At 39.4% G+C, this 24,954-nt stretch overlaps 1 protein-coding gene across 8 annotated transcripts in view; it reads left to right on the forward strand.

Annotated features, from left to right (window-relative positions):
* Positions 1-1,168: 1,168 nt before the first annotated feature.
* BCLAF1 (BCL2 associated transcription factor 1) overlaps positions 1,169-24,954 on the forward strand; it is a 31,171-nt gene continuing 7,385 nt past the window's right edge. For 4 of the 8 annotated variants that reach the window (XR_016281752.1, XR_016281751.1, XR_016281753.1 and 1 more), the window contains exons 1-10: positions 1,193-1,374; positions 3,973-4,029; positions 4,762-4,889; positions 5,706-6,605; positions 10,158-10,826; positions 10,923-11,092; positions 17,089-17,194; positions 18,982-19,066; positions 21,267-21,442; positions 22,526-22,706. Coding sequence is in view for 5 of the 8 variants with exons in the window: in XM_089530306.1 (XP_089386432.1) it covers positions 4,786-4,889; positions 5,706-6,605; positions 10,158-10,826; positions 10,923-11,092; positions 17,089-17,194; positions 18,982-19,066; positions 21,267-21,442; positions 22,526-22,706 (2,391 nt within the window). In the remaining 3 variants the exon portion in view is untranslated. Of the gene's footprint in view, positions 1,375-3,972; positions 4,030-4,761; positions 4,890-5,705; positions 6,606-10,157; positions 10,827-10,922; positions 11,093-17,088; positions 17,195-18,981; positions 19,067-21,266; positions 21,443-21,576; positions 21,698-22,525; positions 22,707-24,954 lie in introns of those variants that run through there. The other 4 variants (XM_089530311.1, XM_089530310.1, XM_089530309.1 and 1 more) reach the window with 4 other exon arrangements.

The following is a 24,954-nucleotide window of genomic DNA, read 5'->3' on the forward strand; positions in this document are numbered from 1 at the left end:
TGCACTGGAACTGCCAGTCAGAAAAGACAAAAATGTGAAGGAACCGGTCATTCCTCTTTATTCCAGAGAAACATGGGGCCATACAATGAAGAAGGGTTTTTTTAAAACCTTAAAAGCTATGTATAGTAAGAGTACAGTCGGCCCTTCTTATACACGGATTTTTTATACACGGATTTAAGCATACACGGTTTGAAAATGCTCCAAAAAAGTATAAATTTACCTTGATGTTCCATTTTTTATTAGGGACACCATTTTGCTATGTCATTATACTTAATGGGACTTGAGCATACACGGATTTTGTTATACACGGGGGATCTGGGAACCAAACCCCAGCGTATAACAAGGGTCCACTGTATAGGCCTTGTTTGTAATCATTACTTAAGAAAGCTGATGAGGGAAGTGCAATAAGAGTTAATGAAACAACCAACAGAAGCATCCGCGCAAAGAGGACTGTGAAGGAAATGCTGAGTGCAAACGAATGTGTGTGCAGTGAGTAGAGCATACAGGCTGAAGGCAATAGGCAACCAAGGAAAAGGTGCCCTGTGTGTAAATTGCAACCAATGAAAACAGGACACATTAAAACAGACTATAGGCTCTGCTCTGGGGCCACCGCAAACTACAATTCCCAGGATTCCATAGCATTGAGCCAGGCCAGTTAAAGCGGTGTGAAAGTGGAGTATTTCTCCAGTGTGGATGCAGCTACCCACGAGTCCAAAGGACTTGAAGGGTCAACAACAACCACATCTGTGTAATATAGCTACAACTATGAAATGAATTTATATATATATATATATATATATATGAGTGTTTTTCATCTTTATTTATTTATTTGGTCACAATGTGCTGCTTCTTTTCTGGACTGTACTGCATTTCGAGGACAGACCTCTAGGCAGTTCCTCGCCTAAGAAAGCCCTGTGAGAAATCAAAAATCGACGTTGGGCTTGAAAACGCACAAGGCCCACGTCCGCCATGTCGAGCGTCAAAAGCGCTGCCTCCTTCTGCGCATGCGCGCCCTGAGCGGCCATAGAGCGGCTTTCCTCCCAAATCCCTGCGTTCTTTCTCAGTAGGGGGAGGTCACGTGACTCCTGGAAAGCCCCGCCCGCGAGATATACGTCACTGTCGTCCGCCATCTTTCCTGAAGGCAAGGCGATCGGCTGTTATTGTTGCTGATTCTCTTCTTTCATTCTGCCCACCCCCTTCGTCCAGACCGGAAGTGACGTTCTTCGCCTTCTTCCTGCGTCGCCATAACCACCCCGTTTCCTCTTATGGTTTTTTTACCCCGCCCCCTTCCATTTCGTTTCGTTTCCTTCGACGAGAGGCTGGAAATGGCTGCCGAGCGGTGAGAGCTGAGCGGGCGACAGAGAGACAGAACGGGTGAGGAATAGCCGAACCAAGGATTAGAGGAGCTAGTAGGGCGCCTAGGGCCCTCGGCCTTCCCTCCCTCCCGAGCGACCGTTTGGCTCCGTCGGCTTCCGTGGTGCGAGAAACCCATTTCTAGCGCGCGCGCCCCCCAGATTGCCCCGCCCCTTTGCCGTTGTTGGTGGTGGGGGGCTTAGATAGATAGATAGAGATATTAAATGCTGTCAGTACGACTCCCTCCCCCGCCCTCAAGCCATGGGGGCGGGGCTTGAGAGCTCTGAGAGGGAGGGAGCCTCCTCCTCTTCCTCCTCAGTTATTTATTTATTTGTTTGCTTCCTGCGCCCTCCTCCTCCTCCTCTTCCCAATGTATTTAGCTCATGCGCCGCCCTCCTCCTTTTCCTACTCTTTATTTATTTGTTTGGTTCTTGCGCCCTCCTCCTCCTCCTCCTCCTCTTAGAATCATCATAGACTCTCCCTCCTCATTTCTTTATTTATTGCTTCCTGCGCCCTCCTCCCTCTTGGCGGGGAGGGACGGGGCCGGTCGGGCGTAGTCGGGAAAGGAGGGCAGGCCCTCCCCTCGCCCTCCTTTTCCCGGGCGGGCACGCCCTCCATTCCCTCCTCCTTTCCCGGCAGGATTCCCCAAACGTCCTCCCTTTCCTTTTAAGATATACATTTATTTCAGCTGAAAAAACAACCCGTGCAATAATGAAAGGCAGAGAAGCCGGAGCCTGAGAGGGGAGAGCCGCCTGTCTCCACACAGAACGCTTGCAGCACTCTCTTGTTTCTCTGCCTTTTACCTTTGGGAAGGTCCTCCACTTTTCTGGAAGGTCCTCCATTTTTGGGGCGAGGGCCCCTGGTCGCCCTGCTCCTTCTCTCTCACGCACGCCTGCCATGGCAGTGGCCAGGGGCACATGATAGCATATATATATATATATATATATATAGTGTTATATTATAGGTTACACCTCCTCCTTGTTGTGTACCTTAAAGCAGTGCCTGACTTGGGGCGACCCTAAGGTTCCTTTCCTGGCAAGGTCTGACCGGAGGAGGCTTCCCTTGCCTTCCTCTGAGGAGGCTGAGGGAGCGTGGCATGGCCAAGGGCAGAGATTCGAACCCTGGTCTCCAGAGTCCAACACTCAAACCTCCTCTTAGGTATACATTCTGTGAGCCAGGGTGGCATAGTGCTTTGAGTGTTGGGTCCCTGCCCTCCAGACCAGGGCGTGATTCCCAGTTCAACCATGAAACCTTTGGCAAGCCACATGCTCTCAGCCTCAGGGGATGGCAGGGGCATACCTCTGCCTTCTGGAGAAGCCTGCCAGGAAAGCTCTATGATAGCTTAGCCTTAGGTTGCCTTTAATCAGATGAGGCTTGGAGGCACACAGCAATGAAAGTAAAGTCCCTGCAGTTGCTAGTACTGGTCGCCTCGAATCCTCTTTTAGGAGAAAGGCAGGACATAAATCCAATTAATAAATCCATTGAATCAATGGTACACAGACAGGTGGGGACTGGCAATTGATTGAAGCTGGAATTAACATTTGCACTTGGTTCTAAAGGGAGGCAGCAAGTGTCATACCTGCAACTCATATGAAATAAATTCTGTGTATGGGCAAAACGGAGTGTCAGAGGTCCCTCTGACTGAGGAACTTAGGGCCCAAACAGACAGGCCACAATAAAGCTGCCTCAGGTCACTTTAGAGGTGTGCTGTTTAAATGACACACGCATCTTAAGAGGCCAGAAGCTGCGCCAAAGTTGCGCTCCAGTCCTTAAGACTGGAAAGAGGCTTTGGCACAGCTTTTGGACTCTTAGGACACATGCGTCATTTAAACAGCATGCCTACAGAGTGACCTGGAGCACCTTGATTTTGGCCTGTCTGTTCAGGCCCTTAATCTAAGATACAAGAAAGAAAAGAGCTGACGATTTTTACCACCAGCAGACCAGACACAATTGGCAAAATGGATTTCTTCTCTTCCTGCATGATGCCAGAATCTGCTCTGGAGGGTTGGAAATGGAGCACATGGGGATGATAGCAGAAGCAAAAACATCTGTTTGCACAACCTTTATGTGTATATAGTGTTATATTCCATAGCAATGAGCCATGGCAATTAAAGTGATGTCAACCTGGATTATTTATGCAGTGTGGATGCAGCCTTGGTTTTCATACAAAGTGTTTGGATTCAGGCCTCTGTCTTTTCAAATCAGGGCCCTGATCATTTGCTGGGTGGCTGGGTCTTCAGAAATATATGTTGGACCTGATGTGTGTAGGTGCTCTCCTTATCTCTGAAATGTGGCAACTTGCTTTAAAAATAGACTCTGTAAAAAAGTCTATGTAGTTAGACACTTAGAGAACACAGGCAGGAAGACCGTCTGAAACAGGACTTATTCTTTTTTTGTGAAAAATAGCACACTGAATAACACAAATATATTTCTGAATAATCAGCACAATAAACTTGAAGGCTAAGATACAGTGTTCTCTTGAGAATGTCTAATTATAAGTTTGGTGTACTAAAATATTACCACATACCACCCTAATCATAAGCCTTCAGGCTATTTCCAAAATATAGATTGACAAAAATTTGAATAGCTAAATAACATTATTTTTTTCCCTTTAAACAGGTTTTGATTTGGAGTGTATACTAAGAATTTTAAATTCTTATTCTGCAGGATTGTGAGGTAAGATAAATAACTGGCTGTTTCTAATTTATTTTTAAGGTGAAAGTGGGATCATTACAATTTCAAAAATATATTAGTTTATTTTCAATGAAGGCCTGTCAAATTTAGGTTTAACTGTAGAGCAAACTGTACAGAACTACCAACATATTCAGTATATGATGTAGATGAATCTTTTTGAAACATATGTATCTTCAGTATTTTGTGCTTTTAAGAAGTGCACATGTATGAATGTTTTATCTAAATTAGATTTTTGTGATCACAGAAATAAAAACTGATTAAAATGTGTTCAGCTTTTAAAATTGAAATAAGCATGTTTAGATGTGTAAGCAATGATAAAAAGAGCAGTGCAGAGGAAAAATGGATTTGAGATCAAATATACTTGGGGTGAATATTTGGAAATAATAATATTTGGTGTTTGTTTCCTGAGGTGCTTTCCAGTGCCCTTGCTGATTAGCACAAAATGGAGTGTTATTCTTAGGTGTTCCCATTTGGGTAATTTGATTGTACCTGGGAAAGAATTTGGGGAGAGGTGTATATTCAATCTGTTCACAAAACATTGCCTTTCATGTTACTGTTGTACTGCTATACAGAATTTGAAGATAGTTTTCAAATCAAGTAATTTGTTATATTTATTATGTTACAGTGAACTTGACCAATTAGACGTGTTTCTCCTTACATAGCTAAGTGATTTACTTCAAACTGATGTCAGTTTTCCTGATTTCTGTTGGATAGTAGGTGTAAGCTCCTGGGATTAAAATGGGTCGCTCTAATACAAGATCACATTCTTCAAGATCAAAATCCAGATCTCAGTCCAGTTCAAGGTCAAGATCCAGATCACATTCTCGAAAAAAGAGATACAGGTACATTTCTTGTATTTTCTTCATTCTCTCAGTGTTCTTTCTTTCTTTCTTTCTTTCTTTTTTTCTTTCTAAAACTCAAAATAAGACCTACTGGTGTTCCATGAAATATGAAAGTGGATTTAAGAATTGCACTATGCATGTGTTGACTGATGATACTAAACTGATGATACTAGTTTAGCATGATGTGAATATGGTTAGATGAGTCATAGTCTCTTCCACCCCAATCGTACTTCACACCATTTCATGCATTATGGATAGTATTTTGGAAGTGTCCTTTTGTGTTTTCCTTCAACCACAGCTTGTACATTGGTTTATGTTAAATCTGTTTTATTTGGAACAAGCCAAACTACCATGGGCAAATGGCTTGCTTAAAGAAACCAGAATTAACAATCATGATTTAGGATTTGGATATAATGCTAAACTGTGGCTTGTGAAAAAGGAAATGAAAGCTTCCAGACCCTTTACAGCCAAGCAGAGGAGGAGATGGGAGAAGTATACACACATGAGGCTTGCACAGACATATGACTTCATGCTGAATTTGGGCATAGTGCCACGCATGAACGTAGATAGTAGATTGAATTCTCTTTTGATAGTATTCTTCCTTGTCTTGTATACTACTTTTTCCAGCCAGTAATTGTATAAGGAGTTGTTCCAGATGATTTATAAACATTATAAACAGTTTGCCTATTGGGAACTGCCATTGAATCGTTCTAGTGCATGATCAGAACACTGTGTCTATTGCTTTGGATCTTGGACATTAAATAGCTTATGAGAACCACTAATGTTTTGGTACTTAACATTTCATTTTAATCTTAGTTCTAGGTCTCGGTCTAGGACATACTCACGTTCTCGTAGTAGGGATCGTGTTTATAATAGAGATTACCGCAGAGATTACAGAAATAATAGAGGAATGAGGCGCCCCTATGGCTATAGAGGAAGAGGTAGAGGATATTATCCTGGAGGTGGAGGTAGATATCATCGTGGCGGTTACAGACCTGTCTGGAACAGAAGACATTCTCGGAGTCCTCGAAGAGACCGCTCGCGTTCCAGAAGTCCAAAGAGAAGATCAAGGTCTTCCCAGAGATCCCGAAGCAGGTCTCGCCGATCTTACAGATCTTCCAGGTCTCCAAGATCATCTTCATCTCGGTCTTCGTCTCCATATAGCAAGTCTCCTGTCTCTTCAAAAAGGCGTGGGTCATCAGAAAAACAAGCAAAGAAGACCGAGGCAGCCACATTGCAAGAGAGCCCTTTACAAAACAAATCGCAAGAGGAAGAGAAAGGTGCATTTGACCCATCTGAGGCTTTAGATGACTTCAATAAATCAACAGCTGCTTCAGGTGATATTTGGCCTGGTCTTTCAGCATATGATAACAGTCCAAGGTCTCCCCATAGTCCTTCTGTTGCTTCTCCACCTAGTCAGAGTTCTTCATGTTCTGATGCTCACTTACTCAGCACAGTTCACTCAGCAAAAGACACACCTCAACACTCACATTCCATTCAGCATAGCCCTGAGAGGTCTGGATCTGGTTCCCTTGGAAATGGTTCCAGTCGCTACAGCCCTTCCCAGAATAGTCCCCTGCATCACATTCCTTCAAGAAGAAGTCCTGCAAAAGCAACTGGATCACAGAATGCTCCTCGGGAGGAGACTCGGATGCGCTCTTTCTATCCAGAGGCTGGTGAACCCGAAGGTACAAAGGGTGCCAAATTTCTGAAAAGGTAAGAGCTGTAGTTGCTAAATCAAAAGGTATCAAACAAAAGCCCTTCACATATTGTTGGACTCCAACCCTCAGCAGTCTTGTCAGCAGAAATGATGGTGAGGAATATTGGGAGTTGCAGTCTAGCAACATCTGGAGGGCCATACTTTGACCATCATTGATTTAAACCAAGATGGTTTAAGTAATTGATTTCAAGATAATTTAAATCACCAACAGAAAACACCAGATTAAATCATTGATTTATATGAAGTTTCCCTGATATGTTTTTTACATTTCTTTTTGAGCAGTGGTGCATATCTGCTCACTAAAATATGTTATTGTACAAGTCAGTAGAGCATCTAAGAGAATATATTTTGTCTGACTTTTTTTAAAGGGTAATGTTCTTTTCATTCATGTAGAAATTATTAGTACATAATCTAATAGTACAAAATGAGTCCAGCTTAGTACATTCAGCTTGATACATTGAAATGATAAGAAATAAGTAACTCACACAAATATAGCAGTATCTAGGTCAAAACTGAATAGTTTGTCCCACTTTTGAGTAGACTCATTTAACTAATGGTAGCCTGGTATGTTACCATTTATGTAAGTTCCATTGATTTAGTGTTCTAAATTTGGTTGCAACTAACTGTTGGATTTAGGCAGTAGTTTATGAAAGTAAGGTCTATAGCAGTGGTTCTCAACCTTTCTAATGCCTCAACCTTTTAATACAGTTCCTCATGTTGTGGTGATCCCCCCCCCCCCCCCAGATAGAGGAGCGATGTCTCGATTCCTAAGAGCATTGGAAATACACTTGTCCCTCCATATTTGCTAGGGTTAGGGGAACAAGACCTCCGTGAATATGGAAAAACCACAAATAACAAAAACACTGTTTTTACCTGAGAGGACACCTCTCTAGGAATCTCTAGGTCCTCCAGTGCAACTCTGTGGCCAGTGTCCAACATACACTGACCATAGAATGGCACTGGAGTAGCTACAAATGGTCTTTCACTGCAACTTTTAGTTAAAGTTGACCACAGAGTTGCACTGGAGGACCTAGACAGTCCTAGAGAGAACATATTAATGAAATCCATGAATAATCAAATATCAAAGCCGCAAATATAGAGGGATGACTGTGTTTTCTGTTGGTCTTAGGCGACCCCTGCGAAAGGGCCGTTCGACCCCCAAAGGGGTTGCAGCCCACAGATCGAGGACTGCTGGCCTGTAGCCTCTTGTTAACCCTGACTACAGGAAACCTGTTTAGTCAGTGGGATTTACCTAAGCACTGAGTCACCATTCAGAAATTGATTGAATGAATAGGTCTGCTCTAATTGGGACTAACCAAAAGGATGCCAGCATAAATTGTAAATGTTGCATAAAGGTTTCACATTTGCTATTGCCTTGAGGGACAATATACAGTTTTAACTTTTAACCTCAGTAGTCAATAACTACACTTTTCCTCAAAACCTCTGCAATTTTATCTCATTTTCAAGACTTCCTGCCATTTTTTTCATAGACTGAAACTGAAGTACAATTTTTCATGCTTTCCCATGTTTGATTGCAGGTAACTCAGTATCTCTGAATGTAACAAAACCATTAATTTATTTTTATGAGGCTGCAAAAACGGTTTAGCTAACATGTTTGTGATTATATTTGGCTCATTTTTAAATAAAAGTCAATAGATTAAGTATTTTATTTATGACTTTTTTTAAAAAAATAAACATCTATTTTAAAATTTAAAATCTTATTTTAAAATATTCATTTTTTTCATCACATTTTCAAATAAAACACAAACCTTTGTAGTACTTTTCTTGATCAGTGTTGTAACTGATTTTTTTTTAGCATCTAGAAGTAGCAGTTATAGAGTAAGCCGTTATAGAGTAAAAAACCAAGAATAAAGACTCCTAATTCTTCACTAAGAAAAGTGTGTGTATAATGAAAATTCAGTTTTTAGTGATTATTTTCATGTAACTTTAAAGTGCTAATAACATTTCTATTGCTGATGCTTAAAAATTAAAAAGTTTGTTAAACAATATAGCTAAAACATATATTTTCCATAGTCGAGGAAGTATTAGAAGTAGAGGATTGCCACTTGCTATGTGGCTTAGTCGTTGTTGTGTGCCTTTAAGTCGTATAAGACTAATGGTGACCTAAGCCAACCCTATCATGGTATTTTCTTGGCAAGATTTGTTCAGAGGGGGGCTTGCCTTTGCCTTCCTGTGAAGCTGGGAGAGTGTTACTACCTCAAGGTTACTAGAGGGGTGATAGCTTCATCACACACATCTGAAGTATTTATGGAGAACTAGTTTGGTCTTTTAAATGTCGTTGTGGATGCTTCAAAAAGCAGTGTGCTAGGTTCTTTCTAGCTGAAAGATTCTCATATTTGTTACAGTGTATTTAGGAATATAACTGAAAGTCGGAATTTAGTCAAAATGTGTCTTTTTTTTAAAAAAACCAGAACCTATCTATGGTGCTGTGCAGAACTGATTGTACAGTTCCTTTCACTTCATAGTGATGTGATTTTCTCATGAAGCTTTCACCAAGTAATTTACAATAATATGCATATGCAATATGCAAATAGAAAATATAATAGAAAATTAAATTATTCTAAAAATAGAAAATTAAAGATGAAATAGAATAAAAATCTGACGTATTTTTAGGATCTATAAGGGTAGAGGCTCAACATTACATTGTATTGTTCCAGCAGCTTCTTAGCTGGTTGGTTGCAATTTAATGATTTTGAGCATGACCCATCATAATATCTTATGCAAGCAGTTTACATGTAAACTATGGTATGGGAATTTGGTAATTTATTGTTGTTGATACTATGTTTCTTTGTTTTTTTGTTCCGTTCTGTGGTTTTGATGTTTGTTGGTATGATGTACTCCATAAAAATATATATTAAAAAAAAAAAAACTATGGTGGGATACAGATCACCCCTTGGGGGGGGCCTGCACCTGCCCCTTTCCCTGATGGATTGGGGCCTCAGCGGCCACAGCGGCACCCCCCAGAGGCCCCAATCTGCCATTTTTCCAGGCCTCAGGAAAGCGACAAGGGGTATCCTTGGGGCAGGGAAAGAGAGAAAGGGGCCGTTTGGAGGCGGCGCCCATGTAGACAGACCACCGCCATTACAACGCTGCAGTTACATGCTAGGGTTGCAGGGCGTCTGGAAAGGACGCCCCGAGGCAACCTTAGCATGTATCCAGGCAAAGCGCCAGTCTGGATATCACCTAAATTTTCTGCTCTGAATGTCTGTGCTAAAGTGGGATACAGATATAGATATTTCATTTCTGTTGAAAATGTGTTCTTGAATATTAAAATTAAAAATGAGTTGTCAAGTAAAGTGTTCTATATTCTGTGAAAGCTAAAATGTACAAAACAGGAATTTGTGCAAAAAATCATTTTAAATGTCTAAAGAATTAATGTTTCTACAGCTGAAGATCTCTTAACATCAGCATGTAAAAATGTTGACACATAAATGAATTTGTCTGCTTTAGTACAGAATTTTGTGAAGCTGGAAAGCAACACAAGAAGTAAAGGCAGCTTAAAGTTATTTCCTCTTTACTATCCACAGGTACACAGATGAAGAGTCTAGAGTATACCTGCTTGACAGAAGTAATGCTAGGGAAAAAGATGCTCAGAAGGAGAGAGGGTCAGAAAAGGGGAGGACAGAGGGAGAAAGGGAGTGGGATGATCAGGAAGCTTTGGAATATTATATGGATAAAGATTCTGGAAAACAAAAATTTAATGACTCAGAAGGGGAGGATGCAGAGGAGACTGAAGATTATAGACAGTTCAGAAAATCTGTTCTGGCAGATCAGGGTAAGAGCTTTGCTGCATCTCATCGGAATGCTGAGGAGGAAGGATCCAAGTACAAATCTAAAATCTCTATGAAGGCAAATAGAGAGAGTGAAGGATTTAGAGAAGATAAAAATTACAAGCTTAAAGAGCCAACTAGCTATGTAGTGGAGAGGCCTGGTGTACCAAAAGATAAGCACAAGGAAGATGAGAAAACGTCTGAGAGAACAATGAAGAAAGAAACCCAGTCACCTGAACAGGTAAAGTCTGAGAAGCTCAAAGAACTCTTTGATTATAGTCCTCCTCTGCACAAGAACCCAGATGCAAGAGAGAAATCTACCTTCAGGGAAGAGAGTCCACTTAGGATCAAAATGATAGCCAGTGATTCTCATCGGCCTGAAGTTAAACTTAAAATGGCACCTGTGCCACTTGATGATTCAAACAGGTAATTTTCCTAATCTGTAGTAATTTTTCCTTATCCATAGTGTAGTTTGCTTTTTCATAAACCTGTTGTGTTCATTTTTTGTGTTATATTCTTTAGACCTGCTTCCTTGACTAAAGACAGGCTGCTTGCTAGTACACTTGTCCATTCAGTCAAGAAGGAGCAAGAGTTCCGATCCATCTTTGACCACATTAAGCTACCGCAGGCCAGCAAAAGCACATCAGAGTCATTTATTCAGCACATTGTGTCTTTAGTTCATCATGTCAAAGGTATGCCTTGAATTTAACACGCAAAGTGTCATATGACACTAAAAACCTATAATGATACTGAAATCAATTTGTTCAGAAATCCAGGGTTTTTTTATGTAGATGTTTCAACATGCTTTCTCTTCTGCTCATGTTTCATAACACTATGTAGTCTTTTAACAAAGGATATATATGTTTTGTCAAGTATTCTATAACTTCAGAAAAGGTATTACATGTATTACTTAGATGGCACCTCTTCTCCTTGGATTTAGGGGAAAGATGGGAGTACGAGACAGGAATGAAATGATGTATGGGGTGGGGAAAGGGAAAATATGAGTATAATAGAGATGTAAATGCAGAAAGTGTTATGGGATGTAGAGAGAGTAACAAGTGAGGCTGCTTAGACCCCTGTTGATAAAGATGGGAAAGCGATATGGTAACAGAAATGAAGGTTCTAGTCCTGTGGTGGTCCAGAAGGAAAAACAGGGGCATGATATTAATGATAGACCTAAAGGCAGCAGAGAGAACTAAAAAAAAAATCAGTGAGATAAAATATACAGTGATGGGCCTTGGGCTAGCAAAAATTAAAAAATAATTCTCAGAATTACTTGGAATTGTTTACAGACTTATTAATCTGAGTCCTTTTATGTATTTCTAGATTGCAGCTATAACACGTTGAGATTTCAGCATGTCTGCTAGATGTCTGCTACAGCAGAGAAATGCAACAAAGGCCCTATTTAAACAGGCGCTATGAGGCGCCCCGTCACGTACGAGAGGCGACGCTTTCAGATGCCCCTCACACATGACGAGGGTGTCAAAATGACAGCGCCCTGTACATACGAGCGCCACCATTTTGATGCGATGGACGCCTAGTGTCCGCACGTCTTAGCGCCTTTATGACGGCGCATGTGCATCATTGGTGCCTTGTGACGTCACAACGGCGCCGGAAAAAGAAGCCACTTTTTGCTGCGTGAGGGAGCTGCGCAGTTTGTCCACTGTGGCTCCCTCGTGCAGCAAACTAGGGCAGCGGCAGACCACCCTTTTATGCGGTCTGTATCCTGCCCAAATTTCTAAATTAGCCCTTTTGAACCTTTTTTAACTTGGAGGAACCTTTGAAATAATTTTCAGGTCTCAGAGAATCCTTACATTAAGATCACTATACAGTATTCACAACTAAAAAATATTATTTTCAACCCCAGTCTCTTGTAATATCCCAGCAACTTCTCAAGAAACCTAGGGTTCCAGGAAACACTGGTTGAGAAATTCTGTAGCACTTCAGCAGGCATTCTGTAGCATCAAGTTCAGTTTCCAGCCCTATTGATATTATGCTGTACATAAACGTGATAGGATATGCTGGGTTTCCTCCTTCTTTTTTTGGGGGGGGGGGCAGTCCCTCTCAGAATTTTGGCACCCCATGAGCTGTTTTAAATCTAGCAATGGCCTTTTTCCAACATGAAGTGATTTCCCCTTAGGATGTTGGTAGACATTCAAGGGTAAAAAACTACATTATTGAGGGTGTGCAGTAGTATTGGGGGACCAGTGCAGCCCCCTAACCCTTGAAGGTTGCCCACCTCTGGTGTAAGGTAAATTTTATTTTCACCTCCTTTAGTTCTAGGCAAAAGTCTGTTCTGTTGCACCAGGGCAAAAAACATGGGCAGCCTAGTTATATATAAGGGACTATGCACTTAGCTGCCTTCCTAAGCCTAATGATGGTTTTGAGGTTCTAGCAGGAACCTTTCCAAAAAAGAAGTACCTATGAAATAAGACATAGCAATGATGGACAGCTATGTGGGATCAACCACATGCATATTTATTATTACAGAATGGCAGTGAGACAGTTAGGAGATGATTATGCTATGTAGCTTCCCCAAGTGCCAAAAAAAAAAAAAAAAAAAAAAAGCATTGGTGCTTTCTTATATTGACCCAATATGTGTGTGTATTAAATAGTGTGTGTGTATGAAGCTGCCTGAGATTGACTGATTAAAGGGACATAGAACATACTGGGATACATAGTCCTCGAAATGCATATATCTAAATCCAGATTCTCTTGTAGAAATATTGGAAATTAATACTTTGGACTTAGAAGCATCTCCCCCCCACCCCCCCAAAATCTGTGTCGCAGCTGGAAGAAGGAATGTGGGCACTTTTGCTTTTAGTTGGCCATGGTTTCTTACGTTTTCTGGAGTGCTGAACTGAGCTGATGGTTACTATAGTTAACTTTAAACATGTTAGCTGCAGCCTCAGATTATGAGTTGTAAGACAAGCTCCTTGAAACTAACCCTAATTCGTTTCAAACAGTGTGGCAAAATGAGGTTAACTGAAAGCAAAGCTTATGCTTCTAAAATCTTCCTCTTTGGCTGCAGAGAGGAAAGGAAATGACAGAAAAGAGCATTCAACACTGGGTTGCTTCAATTTGTGTGCATTGTGCTAAATAGATCAGTGTCAATGTACAAATACAGCTCTTGGAGTTTCATTGCTTTGACATAAATTTCAGTTAAGCTAAATCTGAAGGGAAAAAACTTCTAATAGCAGTCAGGAACATATATCTGTTGTTTCTAGTATGCTGCAAATTTGTTCAGTCTTTCATATATGTTTTCTGAAGAAATAGGCACTTGGAAAGGAGGCGTAAGTAGCATCTTTATACCATGTTGAACAATGTATCCAACTCTTGCAATATTTTCTCTGCTGGCTGACAGGTTTTCATATAAAATGCCTGATCCTTTGTTTAATTGGAAATCTCAGCATTGGAATCTGGGACCTTCTGTTTTGAAAACAGGGTTTGTACTACTGATCTGGGGTTGCTCTCTTACCACAACATTGCAGATACTAACAGATAGTTTTATCTTCCATCTTTTTGGACTTGCTTATTGTCACTTAAATAGTTAATCAGACAAACACACTGATAGGAGGGAATTTTCACTCCAGTTGACAACAGACCTAGTTGATCAAATTTGCTTTCACAGTAACTAAGATAACCCATGAAGGATCAGAGGCCCATAATAAATGTGTGGCTTAACTGGTGAAAATCCTAATGGCCACTCAAGGTGACACAAACTTAATTTTTCAAAAATGGGTTATACAGATGTTTCTGAAGGAAAAATAATTTAGGCTGCATCTGCATTGCAGATATAATCCAGTTTGACCCCATTTAACTGCCATGGCTTAGTGGCATGAATTCTGGGAATTGCAGTTTTGTGAGACATTTAGCCTTCTCTGGCAGAGAGCTCTGGTGCCACAGTAAACTACAATTCCCAGAATTCCATAGCATTGAGCCATGGCAATTAAAGTAATTAATAATAATAATTTGTTTTATTTATATACCGCTATTCCAAAGATCATAGCGGTGAACAGCAAGTAAGCTAATTAGCAAGTAAGCTAATTTGCCCCCAACAGTCTGGGTACTCATTTTAGCGACCTTGGAAGGATGCAAGCCTGAGTTGAGCTTGGGCCCTTTTGCTGGTCTTGAACTCGCAACCTTGTGGTTTTGAGTGAATGGCTGCAGTACAGGCATTTAACCACTGCGCCACCAGGGTTAACAAAGTGGTGTTAGACTGATTATTTCTGTAGTGTAGATGCAGCCCTAGTTTCTTGCTTCTTTCATTGTACTAACTTTGAAGTTGCCAGCTTTTTCTTAAAGCAGGAGCACATAATAGGTTTTTAAACTTACTTTGAATAAAGATAAAAAGAGAAAAAGGATAAATGATTCATTTAGAATGAACAAAGTTGTACAGTGGTACCCCGGGATACGAATTGACCGCGTTACGAAATTTCCGGGGTACGAAAAAGTTAGATTTAAAAAAACTGTTCCGGGTTACGAAAGATTTTTCGGGTTACGAAAATCATTTCGGCGCGTTTCGGCGCGAAATTCAAATCGGAAGCGCGGCTAGCGGCTTTCCAGCGGCTTTCCAGCGCCTTTTCGGGTTGCGAAATGTATCGGGTTACGAACGGCGCCGCGGAACGAATTAAATTCGTAACCCGAGGTAGCACTGTATATCTTTGTATTGAACATACAGGCTTGGATCCAGACGTTGCTCCTACTTGCAGGAACACTTTGATGGTGGAATATAAACATTTCACCTTTTCTCCTCTAGCCCCTTGAGTCCTTTTAAAAAAAGAACCTAATATCTGTTTGGAAGCATTGGAAAGTTTTCAGAAAAGGAGGTGGGGAGTTACAGGGGGAGAGAAATAAGTGAAAATTGTCTCCCCCTTAGCCAAATGCCTTCCATGACCAGAAAGTTTATGGATCTACCATTAAGGGAAAGTAAACTTAGCCTTCCTTGAATATTTTTAAATTATGAGCCCAAACAGACAGGCCAAAATAAAGCGGTTTTGGGTCACTTTGGAGGTGTGCTGTTTAAATGATGCATGCATCCTAAGAGACCAGAAGCTGTGCCAAAGCCACGCTCCAGTCCTAAGGCCTGGAGCACAACTTTGGCACAGCTTCTGACCTCTTAAGGTGCATGTATTGTTTAAACAGCATATCTCCAAAGTTACCTGAAGCAGCTTTATTTTGGCCTGTCTGTTTGGGCCCTATGTTTGTAAGTTTGTTACAATGGTAAGTGGATTTCCAAACAGTGGAATTTATGGCAACTTAAGAACATCACTTCTGAGTAGCAGAAAACACTGTTTTTATATTGTTCTTAAATATATTGGCATTTTTTATTGGCTGGGCATTGAAATGGTTAAAAAGATTTATAAAGTTACAAAGTCCCTTACTTTACATTAGCTGAAGAGATCTTTGAAATTGATGTTTTCATGGGTATATGACTGATGACCGGTATCTAGCTCTTTACTAGTCTGTGACCAAGTTATTGATATGTCTGAACCATAATTTGCTTCCCAGGATAATTAAATCTTTCTATACACCTCACAAAGAATTTGTGGGTCAGGTTTTGATAAATATAAAGTAATTTTACATTATTGGTGCAATGCCGCTAGAGTGAACAGCTCTTCATTGATACAGAGCTGAAAATGCCCAGTGATGTTTTCTTTTTCATTGCAACTAGGTCCTGGAATATGTTTTGAAATGGCCAAATCCATAATACAAAAATAAAATAGCTGTTGAAAGATAACAGATGCACAAACAGGCAAAGTTGAACCTTCTATCTTCCTGGCAAAAAAGGCACAAAAACTGAGTTGCTAGCTCAAATTCCTGTGTTTGATGGAATTATGATTGAGGCACTACCCTTGTAGTGGCCATATCAAGTTTTAATGATTGGTTATGAGACATGTACTGGATGTTGGGCGGTAAGTTGATACAGATGTACATTGACCTGTTAAGCAGATAGCTTGCTTTATATGTAACATTTCGTAGTCCTTGATAACTTTACACATTTTTCTATTTTACATTTAAATACATTGGTTGAACTGGTCTTTGAAAATGTACTGTGTGTAATTTAATGATCTTGGGTTATGAAGAAACAATAAATTGTTATGTTTGCCAGTTTGCCAGATTTTTAAATATATTCAGTTGTTAGGATCTGAATTTTAAAAAGTCTGAAATAAATTATGTTTCTTCTTAGAAGAAAAACATCTCATAGCTTGATCCTAGGCATCTGTACTTAGAAATAAGTACAGTTGAATTCGGAAGGGGTTACGCCTATATAGATGTGCAAACAATGACAGCATTAATCAAGCATGTGTAGTGTTTTCAAATAGTGTCAAATATTTTAAAGACCAAACACAAACTCTTTGCATTTTAATATATACTTCTAAAAAGGTTAATCAGTCAACTTTATGTTTTGCACCTGTGGGTGAAATGCAAAAAGATGTTCATTACAGCGACTGTTTTTCCCACTTAAAGAGTAATAGTTCTTGAATAGGCAGTGCATATGTGTCAGGAACATTGTGAAATATGAAGATTGCCACTGTCAGGATTTACTGAAAAAGAGTTTGGAAAGAATGTAGGCTTTGTATTGAATATTAAATGGAATATTTTCGTCTCTTCTGTACCCTAGTTTGGTATGATACATAGATGTATCTATGTTAACTAGGCAGTTTTTGTCTTCTGCAACCAACAGAACAGTATTTCAAGTCAGCTGGAATGACCCTAAGTGAGAGGTTCACTTCTTATCAGAAGGCTACTGAAGAACATAGTACCCGGCAAAAGAGTCCTGAAATACACAGGTGTGTTACTGCAAGTAAAAGTCTCTCTTTTACTTGCCTAGGTGAAATGGATGAAAAAGCCACTCATCAAATAACACATATGATAACAAATTATACATATGATAACTTTTGAAGTGTCCCACAATATGGAACAGACAGGGAGCAGAGACTCCTGCTAAGAATGCCATACCACTTATGGTATATAATGAATTACTGAAGTATGTTAGTAATAGAAAATGTTGCATGGACTCATGTGCTTAAACTATTTAAATGTTTATGTACCAACAAAATCTAACACTTTACAGCCAGGAAGCAAAGAACAATGGAACTAGTTCGGTGATGCATGGGTACTTAGTTATTGTTGCTTTTTGCCATCAAGGCATTTCTGACTTATCGGAACTGTAAGGCTATCATGGAGTTAAAACTGTCATGGAATTTTTTTGAACAAAATTTGTTCAGAGGAGGTTTGCCATTGTCTTCCCCGGAGGCTTTAGATGTGCTTTTTTCTGTTGTAATCCCTGTGATAAACTGAAGAGAGTTAGAAAAGTAGCTTGTCATATGACATACATCTTAGGTATTCAAAAAGAATTGGCATTTCCACTAGGTTTGTGTAGTTCTTTTGCACAAGATTAAAGGGTTGTGCAGACAGCCCCTTTTACAGCGAGATCAGGGCCATGGCAACCTGCACACCACAGCCCCAATCTTGCCTTTGCAAGGCGCAAAAAGGAGCTGCAAAAAGTGTTTCCTTTTTGCACCTTGCAAAGGGTGTGATAGCTGCAGTGCTGCAGCTTTGCAGCAATCCTTTGAGGCTTTGCCATGTGGACGCAGCACAAGAGGAGCACAGTGTAGTGGTGCGCAGCGTCATGTTGGCATGCGTCAAGTGGATGTTATGCCCCGACTGCCCCCAAACTGGCCTTTAAGACTGGTCTGCACAGGGCCTAAATACTCTTTTTAGTATGACTTAAATATACCCCCCAAAAAAGTGGGGGGGGGGAGTAGAAAATCTAGTGGGCCCTTGTTATCCTTTGGGGTTTGCTTCCAGGACCTGTGGATACCAAAATCTGTGGATGCTCAAGTTCCATTAAATACAATGGCATAGAAAAATGGCATCTCTTATATGAAATGGCAAATTCAATGTTTACTTTTTGGAATTTATATACATTTAAAAATATTTCCAAGCCATGGATTGTTGAATCCATGGATAAGGAATTTGTGGCTACAGAGGACTGATTGTACAAAAAATGATTTTGAAATTTGGTTTTTATATGTGACTTGGGACAGGTCGCACTCTCTCATGCTCAGAGGATGGCAATAGCAAACCACCTCTAAAGAAACTTACCAAGAAAACCATACAATAGGTTTGCCTTAGGGTCGCCATAAGTCAAAAATACTTGGGAGCCCACAACAACAACAAAAATTGAATGATAAAATCTGTCAAATGAACTTGAGTTTTGCTTAATATGCTACACAATATGCTGCACTCTTGTATCTGTGTCACATTGCTGTGCTTTTTAAAAATAATATATAAAGGGCATCCAAATAATCTAGTTTAAAATATTCTCAGCTGCATTTTTTAGGGAAGAAAACTTTATTATGTGGTTATTAATACTGCTCTTGGTTAAAGTACACTGAATATGAAGTTTTGATGTTTGTGTTAATATGTTTATGCATTTTTGGAGGTTTATCTTTCAAATGAATTCAGTTTTAGATTACACAATGGCACTTCTTCTTTTGTACTTCCAGTTTTCCACTTGACAGAGATGAATGTTGGCAGCCATAATGATTACTTTTAAAAATCTTGCATTTAGGAGGATTGACATCTCTCCAAGTACCCTGAGGAAGCATACCCGTTTAGCGGGAGAAGAGCGAGCCTTTAAAGAAGAAACTCAGAAAGTAGGTTTGAATAGCTGTTCTCGTTCTTTTATGTTATTTCAAAGCATCCAGCTTAATCTAAATCATAAACTGTCTCCCAAAGGCATCTATCACAGATTTCTTTTTACATTTTTATACCTTAAGTGGTCTTCTGCCTGATAAAGGTCTAATCATTTCTGAAGGATGAAGTGGACCGGTTAGCCTGATTTTTAGTCACTTTGTCACAACATTTAGAATATTTTTTATGCCTGCCCAGCCACCCTTTTTCTTCATTTTCTGTCTAGCTAGAAGTTTTTAAAGCAAGATTAGTTTTTGGAGCATATTGACGGGGTGTGCGTGGAGAAACACAGATTTTCAGTTTGGTTGTAGCATCATATCTACAGTAAACAATGCAGTGAAATGTAAGATGAGGAAAAAGCAGGATTTTACTTAACCAATCCTACTGTAGCAGTGTGTGCCTTTCTACAACAGGGAAAGTTAACAGCAGCTCCCTCCAGAGTCTCTTAGTGAGAGGCATGACATGCAAAAGGAGAGAACAGTTAATCCTGCCTCACCAGCATTGGCAAGAATGTTAAAAAAAGAGAGTGCATAGATTGCTAACTTTGGCCACCAAAACAGAAATAATAAAGATGGAGTCTGAAGAAAGAAATTAAAAATCATTTCTGGATGCATTTTGGAAGAAGCTTTCCAGTGGTCTCTATCTTGTTTCATTTTTTGATTATGCAAGGCTTACTTGACTTAGTTGTTTCATTGCACATGCACATATGGTTAGTTCTGAAGAAAAGGTTTGTGAAACATACTGAGCTGCTCTTTTTTGTGGTGGCAGGACCTATCCCTATTCTTTCCATGTTTTTTCTGCCTTTCTCTCAAAGAATAACACATCTACTTCATTAACTGAAGTATACCTATAATTTGAGGGTTGATCTTACAGGACTAAATCCAACATTATCTGAGTAGATTTCCATTGTCACAACAGGAGTTTCCCTTTCCTTCCTCCTACAGCGCATCCCCCAAATCTGATCCAGAGGGATGGGGGGGGGGGGGTTGCACAGAGGGCTCCAGAAGGGGGTGGGAAATAGAACTGCCGGCAGTCTGTTCTAGCAGAATGAAATGGTTGGATATCATTCAGTTCTGTTTTATTTTTACAGAAGCAATGTATTAGTTGGGTTTGTAATGTTACTCAAAGAACTTTACTTTTCTGTAAAAGAAAGCACCAAGAATACTGTTGGTGAAAGGAGTATACTATTTATTAAACAAAGCTTACATAATGCAAAACAAGATTTTTCAAACCAGGGTGCAATAAAAAGTAGGAATGAAATGCTTGTGAAATCATTTAAAACATCCCTTGTTTATGTGGGTGTTAAATGGTGGGGGTTGGGGGCATGTGCATGATTTTGCAGTTTACTTGATAAAACTAAGACACTGAATGTTTTTAGCATGCACTGAAAATTCAGGTTTGTTGGTGTGCATGCCTCATTCCAGGAGCAAGTTGGCCTGTGGGGCAGACACAAATACACATATTGTTCTTCTCTGCATGGCTGCAGATTATCAGAGAAGCATGTAGTACTGTCAGATTCTTATGACATATGAGATTGGACTGGAGCACTGAAAGATGAGGTGTTCTCAAATAACCCAGTTTTCTGGGTTGTTTCGAGCCTTGTATTATAAAAAGATAAACAAATGGGTCCTAGAACAAATCAACCCTTAACTTCCCCAGAAGCCAGAATTACTAGGTTGGGTCTATCATATTTTGGACACATCATGAGAAGGCATGACTCACTAGAAAAGAATGATACTAGGTAAGGTAGAAGGCAGCAGGAAAAGGGAAAGCCTGCATTACAGGAGGATAGACTCAATCAAAGAAACTACAGCCCTGAGTCTGGAAGACCTAAACAAAGCTGTTGAGGGTAAGGCATCTTGGGGATATCTTGTTTATAGGGTCATCATTATATCGAGGTTGACTTGGAGGGCAGTTTATACGCACGCGCGCACACACACACATATGCTAATATCAATAACTCACAAGTGGCCCAGTGGCAATGTCTCATTTTAGAATCCCATGCCTTTTTTACTTAGAAGGAAGTCCCACTATGTAGAGTGGGGCTCATGTGCAAGAAAGTATGTGTAGAATTGGCAGCACAATGGTAGACTTCTACCTATTGCATTCTTTTTTTCCTTTTCTTTTTGGTACCTAAAAATGCACCAAAACGTTTCTATGCAGGGAGATAAAAAATTAAAGTGTGATGCTGCTGATCTTCGACATGACATCGACCGTCGTAGAAAAGAACGAAGTAAAGAACGAGGTGACTCTAAAGGCTCCAGGGAATCCAGTGGATCAAGGAAGCAGGAGAAAATGCCAAAGGATTACAAGGATTATAAATCTTACAAAGATGACAGGTAAAAAGCTTAACTCCTACAAGTAGTCTTTTATCTTCTAATTAGACATTTGTAATTGTAAGCTTAATTGCTTTCACTTTTCTTTGTATAATGGAACATCTAAATTTAAACAATTAAAATTATTTGTTTTACAGCAAAAATGTATTTGTCTTTTACACGGCTTATGGTGGATGAGGACAAAAACTTTGGAATAGCAAGCTAACACTGAAAAAAATGACAAATTAATCTGTCCTATTATCCAGGCTACATCAGGAGGTTGGACTTCAATGCAGTACATTTCTGTAAACAGTTTGTGTAAGAACTTTGGTTCGTTATGCTTGATTCCGCACTTTTTCAACTCATGACACCCAGACGATGAGAATTATAATGAAGCTTAGGCTTAATGTGGGCAATGGGTGGTTTAGCAAGGAGGTATTTTTTTCCCTCAAAACAGGTAGGGGGCTGAAAGAAAAAGGTTAGTCTTTAAAAGCAGTGTATTGAATGTGTACTTACTGCACTTATAAACGCTACTTCATGTGTACCTGCATTATTTGTTTTATGTTAATATACTTTACATATGGTGAAGTCAATGCTAAATGTATTTATTATGGGGAAGCTGAATATGAAGATTTTAAATATGTTATGTTTCTTATCTTCTATTTCGTAAATCATGGATTAAATGCACTTTCTATTTACTTTCTTAAACTGATGTAGCCACAACTATCAAGTGGTTGCTAGTTCTGCACTTTGTATCTATGTAATGAAAAAGGCAATATCAATATGTACTTCTTGGTAAGATGTTGAAAAATCATAAAATAGCATCACGTTAGAAAGTTTGCCCTTTCTCTTACCTATTCTCTGTTGATATAGAAAAAGCATGCATATATACTAAATTAAAAATTTCTGAATAATAAGCTACCCTTGATTAGCAATTTTAGGTGTCAATTGAACAATTTCTATTTAAAAGTTATACACAGATGGAAGCTGGATGATATAATTAAACTCCATATTAGCTTCAGGCAAGAATAGAGAATAGCATCTAAGGGTACAAGAAACCCTATGTGTAGGCTGTAACAGCAAATAGTATGGTTTCTTATTTTTCAGTAAACAAAAAAGAGAGCAAGACCGTTCTCGATCTTCCTCAACTTCCTCCCCATCTTCCTCTTCATCCAGTTCCCGAGAAGAAAAGGACTGCAAGAAGGAAAGAGAAGAAGAGTTTAAGCCACACCATGATCAGAAAGAATACCCAGGCTTTACAGGTGTTGGAAGACCAAGAGGCACATTTGTGAGTTTCTTCCATACTTTTTCCTGATCTTAAAAAGAAAGACATCATAATTGTAACCATTATCAAATGTTCAGAGTGAAAAGGATTTTATATCATGAGAAATTATGAGAACTCATTTAGAAGTACTTTTGTGAATGTAATATGCAATGATGGGATTAGGTTGATATGAAGAAATACTGGGTTAATGCTAAACAGGATATGCTTATTTTAGAGTTGGCATTAGATAAGCAGAAAGATGTATAAAAACTACCTTGACATTCCTGCAGTATCTGCAACTTTTTTTACCATTAACTTTTATAGATATTTTATAGTAATGATTTATAATAGTGTTACACAAAAACTGACTGTGAATATACTCACAGAATAATTTGTTCAGTATGTATGTGTATATGCATAATTCAAAACTAAAATGGGATTTCTGAGGTTTAAGTTACAAATCACATAATTATGTTTTCATTTTTAATATTGATGCTTATTTTGTATTGGTTTATCAATATTTCATTTTGAGGTTTTGACGTTCAATGGCAATGGCAAATGAACTAGTAACTAAGTCTGTTGCTTGACATTGTTATGACAACCAGGTTTGTACAACTTAAAACTTTTAATGTACAGTTCAGTCCTATTGGGTTTAGTGAAGCTGACTTTCAGATAACTGTGCATAGGATTACATCCTCATTTACATTGGATTACAGTTAATTGCACTTAATTTATTCTCATGAGCTATAAATGTGATTGGGGATTTGATAAAGGAGATCTAAAACACACTGCAGAAATAATCCAGTTTGAGACCGCTTTAATTACCCTGGCTCAATGCTAGGAAATCCTAGGAATTGTAGTTTATTGTGGCACCAGGGCTCTCTGACAGAGAAGGCCAAATGTTTCACAAAACTACAATTCCCAGAATTCCCTGGCATTCAGGGCAGTTAAAATGGTCTCAAGATGAATTATTTCTGCAGTGTGATTTGGACCAGAGAAGATTAAGATCCTTGTAGTCTGCATAATATTACAGGCAGGATCCATTATGTGCCCAGTGCAAGTATTGCAGCAAGGAACTGGTATCATAGTCATAGTTAAGTAAGTCCCGATATTGTAGATGCTCAAACCTTGATGCCTTAAAATTGTAAGCTCTTTAAAAGGCAGGGTTCCCCCCCTCCCCTTACTGGTTCTCTGGTTGTGTGTATGAATTGATTAATAATAGTAAATAAATAAACTAGGTAAAGCCTTCTTATAGAATATCTTATCAGGAGTGCCTGGGCTAGTGTAACATGTGGTATGAATAGACTACAGGAAATCTTTTTTGACACCTTGGGGCATAGGCTCAAGTTTGACTTTCCCAAAATACCAAAAATAAAAATAGGAAGTGTCTATACAGTAACTTATGGTTTTATTTGCAGCGTGTTGTTCCACTTTCAGACCTGCTATAGCCTGCTAGCCCTATTGTCCAAACCTATTGATTTGAATAAAGTTGCCCCAATGTTACTTCCTGTATTGCTTGAAGAATTATATTACAACATTTGAAATTGCATGGTGACCTTATTTCGTATATTGTTTCTCTGACATAACTCTTATGACATATTGGTCTAGCTCCACTCACATGAGCTCAGCCTGATTCGTCTGTTTCTTCGTGTAGTAATCCAATGAGAAACAGAAACTGAAAGTTCAGAATGTGAAACAAGAACCAGTCACTACTATTTAATGCTGGGTGGATTAGAGTCATTTTCATGAGATGAAAGTGAAAGGCATATTCATATTTGTAGGTTAGTCAGTGTGATTGTGTAAGGCCGTTGATTTATTTTTATGAGGCTATGAGGTTTAACAAGCATGTTTATGATGACACTTAGTACAGTGGTCCCTTGCCTTACGCAGGGGATCTGTTCTGGACCCCGCTGCATAAAGCAAGTTCCGCCTATGCTGAAGTCCCATTAAGGATAATGGGGCTTTTGTGCACAGTGGCATGCGTGTCATTTGTTAAAAGGCGTGGGCACACTGTATTGTTAAAGTGAACATCAAGAAAGAAATCCACTATTTTATTTATAACATTAAAAGAAAACAAAGCCAAAATTTTAGTACTCTGCTGCTCTAGTTACACCAGAGATGGTGGTGGTAGTGAGAAAAAGGAAAACAAAAACAAAAACCTATTGGTGATGGATACAATGGTTTTCCAAGGCAATGATTCAACAGCTTTGCCTCAAGAACCCCCCAGAAACCAGGCATTGATGGCGAAGGGATTTTGGAGCTGGCTACATCC

The sequence above is a fragment of the Sceloporus occidentalis genome, unplaced genomic scaffold, assembly GCF_023333645.1.
Source record: "Sceloporus occidentalis isolate IW3139 unplaced genomic scaffold, rSceOcc1.0.p SCAF_6, whole genome shotgun sequence".
Lineage (NCBI taxonomy): Eukaryota > Metazoa > Chordata > Lepidosauria > Squamata > Phrynosomatidae > Sceloporus > Sceloporus occidentalis.